Genomic DNA, 5,000 nt, shown 5'->3' with positions numbered 1-5,000 from the left:
CTTGAAATTTATGCTTGCAATATGAAAATATAGTGATACACAAACTTTCTCTTTAGGATTCATGAACATCTGGGCTACATGGCTCTCCTTCTAATAGTAGTCAGCTAATATTTTTATTAATGTTATTTTTGTGTAATTAACCATTAAATATAATTGTTATATAATTGTTATTATGATTCTTGATTTCAGGTGGAGCAGCGAACATTAGAATCGTCAAAAAGGAGTATTGGAATGTTACATGAATCTGAAAAAGTGGGAATTGAGACAGCTGAGGTACGAGAAGCCAAGAGGAAATAAGATTGAATTGAAGAAAATAAATGTGTTCTCATATTTCTTTACACATAAGAGAATAATTGAATAATGAATAAGTACTTGAAGTGAGAAGGTTATGTATTGCTGATTATTCATTTTTATGATGCATTAGCTCATGTATCCATATTTTCAACAGGAATTGGTCAAACAAAGAGAACAACTTGAGAACACCGAGAGAAGAATTGATGATATTAATAATACATTAAGAGATACACAAAAAAATATCAATAGTATTAAGGTGAGTATGCATATTACAACTGTATTGTTAAAACTGCCTTTGCAAAGTACCAACTAAATATGCTGGAATTAAAAGTATTTGGGCAGGTACTTCATAACGAGCTAGTTTGTCCCTCCAAATTAAACATTTTTAGAAAAAAGGAGATATATATTAAGATTTGATGGTATTCATAGCATTCATCAAAATAGCCATTGGATGTTGATTTATGCTATATGCATATTAACAGTCAAGAAAATTGCCAGTATGTACAATCAAAACCAAAAATATGCATATATTAATTACATTTATTGTACAAGATTATTTATCTTTATATTGTCTGCTTTGAATGCAGAGAAGTGATAAAGAAATATATCTGTTACTTTTCCCAGAGTGTTTTTAGCAGCTTGAAGAACTGGTGGTCAACCCCGAAACAGACGAACGACAACAGCAAAGCAACCTCCCCCACCTCCCCCACCTCCCCCACCTCTCCTAATGCTGAGAACCCAGCCGCCATCACAGCCAACCCAAATTTAGGCCCAGCCTACGAGAGGAGCCAGATGTCCGTCTCGACACTGAAGTCCAGCACCCATCCAGGTAAGTAAGAAGCATTTGCAAAGGTGCCTGTGTTTCAAGAGAGAGTTTTGGTTATGGATGGAAGTTGATGGATGAATAGATGTGAATAAAAATGAAAAAAATAGAAAAAAGAGATTAGTTAAAGAATATGGTATATGTAAAATGGCTCATGTTGTTTTGAGGTGTACATTCTTAAGAAGTTATTGTATTTACTCCAAAAGTGATTGGATTTGGTCATTTGATGCTTAAATTAATGAAACTAGTGATTAGTAATTTTTCATTCTGTATAAGAGTCTGGATATTTTTAGTTCAGAGTATAAATTAATTGAGATTATTGTTAAAAGAAAAAAAAAAGTTAAATGAATAGACAAAACATAAAGTTTACATACTAGATAATAAGTAAATACTGGTATTGAGATAAACTGATACCTCCAATTTTACTAGAAGATTTGCCTTGAGAGATGTTATTGGAAACAGTTCATGTAGTTTCAGCTCTGTTCCTTGTAAAAACAGTGGTGATAAGGTTGTTATCTACAAAGTAGTGAAAACTCACAATTTACTAGATATATAGTGTGTAAATAGTTATAGGAAGCTAGTTGTCAGGAAACTTTCGTCTTCTACTCACTGTCAATGTTATCTTAATATTCTAAATAGGAACTGGCTTTGTATAAAAGCTATATGAATGAGAATGAATACCTTCACAATACAGGAGATGTATGTATATCTTCATCAGAAATACATGTATATCTGAGGAAGATAAACTAGAAACTGGTCAAATACATCTCTTGTATTGTGAAGCTATCCATTCTCATTCATACCTTCTATACATTTGTCAACATGAATACAGTCCAGGGACTGGCTTCTGTATCCCCCGAAATTTTAGTGTATTTATTTTGCTTATAGTATTTGTTTGTCATTGATAGTGGAATAAGAAATAGAATATCAGCAATTTGTTAATAATCTTTTTGTTTTATTTCCTGTATGAAAATATGACAAGAAGATAGTAGGATATAAAGAAATATACTTGCTCTGTTTATATTTATATTTACTCTGAGAGATTAATTTATTAATAAAAAACTATTTACTTTGTATTTTATTAATAAAATCTATTTACTTTGTATTTTAGTAATAAAAAACTATTTACTTTGTATATCATTATCTGGAACCTGCAATTTTAAATCTTTGACCTAAATTAGGTTTTATTAATGTAATGATGATTTATTTTCACAGAACAGAAGCCATAATTCAGATCATATATAATCTTGTTTTCTTGATAATCCAGAAAATCAGGTAAGCCAATTGCATTTTGATAATGCTTTAATTCCTTTAGGAAAATTTTATGAATTTTCTTCTTTCTTTATTTCACAGCAATGCGGCTAAAAGGACTTGAGGAAGAGGAAGAAGTGGAGCCTGACTATAGAGACTTCCGTGCTAATGTGACACGTGTCAATAAGGAACTAGACTCGGACCTAGGTAATGATGATACATATATATATATATATATATATATATATATATATATATATATATATATATATATATATATATATATATATATATATACACACACATGGATACACACACACATATCTATCTATCTATATCTATATCTATATCTGTCTATCTATCTCTTTATCTCTCTATCTATCTAATCTTTCTATCCATCTATCTATCTATCTATTTGTCTATTTGTCTATATAATCTATTTATTTATTTATCTATTTATTTATTGTGTACTTTAGCATTTTTCAGTTGTTTGTATAAGCACATTGACAAAAATGAAATGGGTTCATGTCTTGCATTTTTTACCAGAGTACCTAGAAGCTCTTTTGAGGTGTTCAGTAAGTTTTTTTTAAAGCTTTTTCAGCTGTTTAAAGCTAATGGATGAATATGATTATCATTACTAAATGTTTACTATAGAGGCTTTATTTCTTTTGGCCCTCCATCCTCCATGAATAAGTGATCCTAGAAAGGATGACTGCATTATCTCTCCAGACTATCCCAGAGGATGGTTCATACGTGGTAACATTAGTAAACCATTTGGTTAAGGGTTTGATTCTTGCCGCCCCGTTATGGTGCAGCAACTCCTGGCTTAGAAGAGTTGATCCTTTTCTCACTTGGCTAGTCTGTTGCAATCTACCCTTTGGAGATCATGGTCAGTAGGTAATTCCAGTCAGTGTATATAAAGTTATTTGCAAACACTTGGTACATAAATTTAGGCATCCAAGAAGCTTGAATAATCCTTGCCAATAATTGTGCCCCATCAGAAGGATTTCAATGTCTTCTGGGCAAAGTTTAACTTTCATGCAAAAGCCATTAGAGTTAACTGCTCAGATAAGAAATCTAACCAACCTTAATTTGTGCAGGTAATAGCATAAAATGTAAGTTCCAGTTTTTTGTTTTGAGATATAAGATGTACATGCAAAGCAGCAATCATTAAAGAAGAAAAAATCTTCAAACTTTCATTTGTTTGCAAGCTTAGGGTGTGTATGGGAATGTTCTTGGTGGAAGAGTTGGAGTATAGAGATGAACACTCAGGGTTATTGCTAGATATATACTGCTCACTGTAATTTATGATTAATAAAGATAATTTATGTATACCAATAGATACATAGGTTTTGTACAGTATGTTCAATCAAGTCTGATAGCTGGTTGAACACAATGCTTGGAAAAGGTTAACATGAACATATATATGCTAATGTTTTAGATGAAAGTTTAAATTAACAAAACATTTAATAAATGTATTTAACAGGAACTGGTTTGAGAACATTTTTGGACGTGCATACCATAATTTTTTATGGAATTACTACTAGTACCTCTATTATTAGTAGTTGTAGTATTAGGTTTTTTTGTTTTAGCCATATCTTTATTTCTCTGTTTTTTGGGGGGGCTTGGCATGTCTTCTTACTCTGGATCAAATGTTGTGCTCCTCTCTTGTTTCTGCCATTAGTTTAGTTGCCATTTCATAATCTTCTTCTTCTTCTTCTTCTTCTTCTTCTTCTTCTTCTTCTTCTTCTTCTTCTTCTTCTTCTTCTTCTTCTTCTTCTTCTTCTTCTTCTTCTTCTTCTTCTTCTTCTTCTTCTTCTTTTTCTTCTTCTTCTTCTTCTTCTTCTTCTTCTTCTTCTTCTTCTTCTTCTTCTTCTTCTTCTTCTTCTTCTTCTTCTTCTTCTTCTTCTTCTTCTTCTTCTTCTTCTTCTTCTTCTTCTTCTTCTTCTTCTTCTTCTTCTTCTTCTTCTTCTTCTTCTTCTATTTGTTTACTCTAGTATGTAAAACAAAGTCAGATATAAATAGCATATGAATATACTGGAAATGACAAGTATTGATTAAGTACAGAATTAAGAAAACTGTCAGTTAACAAATATTTACAGATTGCATATTAAGTTAGTTGATTGAGAACACCTGGTTATCCATGGTTACTTCAAACATCACTCATCACTTTTTAAATCTTTGTAATCAACTTTGGTTTTCTTTAAAACCATTACACTTATATAGGATTTTGTTTTGTTTTGTTTAGAAGTGGAAGTTATTCTGTCACATTATTGTATACTTTTAGGTCAAGTAGTTTATGTACACTGATATATATCAGTGTATGAAGAACTGTAAATATATGACAATTGTCAGAGTTCCCCTGACCAATGAGCGGCTTTTTTTTCAAATATGTCTAGGCTCCAGCTATCAGAATTAAGTGAACAGACTATAGTAACCTGTATAAAATTGATAATCAAATTGGAAATTGTACCAATTAAAACAAAAAAAAAATAGCTTTCTGTCTGTGTTCCTAAGTGTTTGTTTCTCTATTTATGTATTTTAGGCAAAGATAAAAAAAGAAAAAAAGAAATAGATGAATATCAGTAGAAATTTATGGTAACTGTAAGTGTAATTAAAAGTGAAAATTCTG

The 5,000-nt window shown here is 31.0% G+C and overlaps 1 protein-coding gene across 1 annotated transcript in view; it reads left to right on the top strand.

The window, feature by feature from the left end:
* Window positions 1-5,000, top strand: part of LOC125042589 (synaptosomal-associated protein 29-like) — an 11,591-nt gene that overhangs the window by 4,567 nt on the left and 2,024 nt on the right. The window contains exons 3-6 of the mRNA XM_047638321.1: window positions 190-273; window positions 449-550; window positions 919-1,123; window positions 2,471-2,575. Coding sequence (XP_047494277.1) covers window positions 190-273; window positions 449-550; window positions 919-1,123; window positions 2,471-2,575 — 496 coding nt within the window. The remainder of the gene's footprint in view (window positions 1-189; window positions 274-448; window positions 551-918; window positions 1,124-2,470; window positions 2,576-5,000) is intronic.

The sequence above is a fragment of the Penaeus chinensis genome, chromosome 32 (genome assembly GCF_019202785.1).
Source record: "Penaeus chinensis breed Huanghai No. 1 chromosome 32, ASM1920278v2, whole genome shotgun sequence".
NCBI classification, from domain to species: Eukaryota; Metazoa; Arthropoda; class Malacostraca; order Decapoda; family Penaeidae; genus Penaeus; species Penaeus chinensis.
This window is presented reverse-complemented; position numbering and strand designations above follow the sequence as displayed.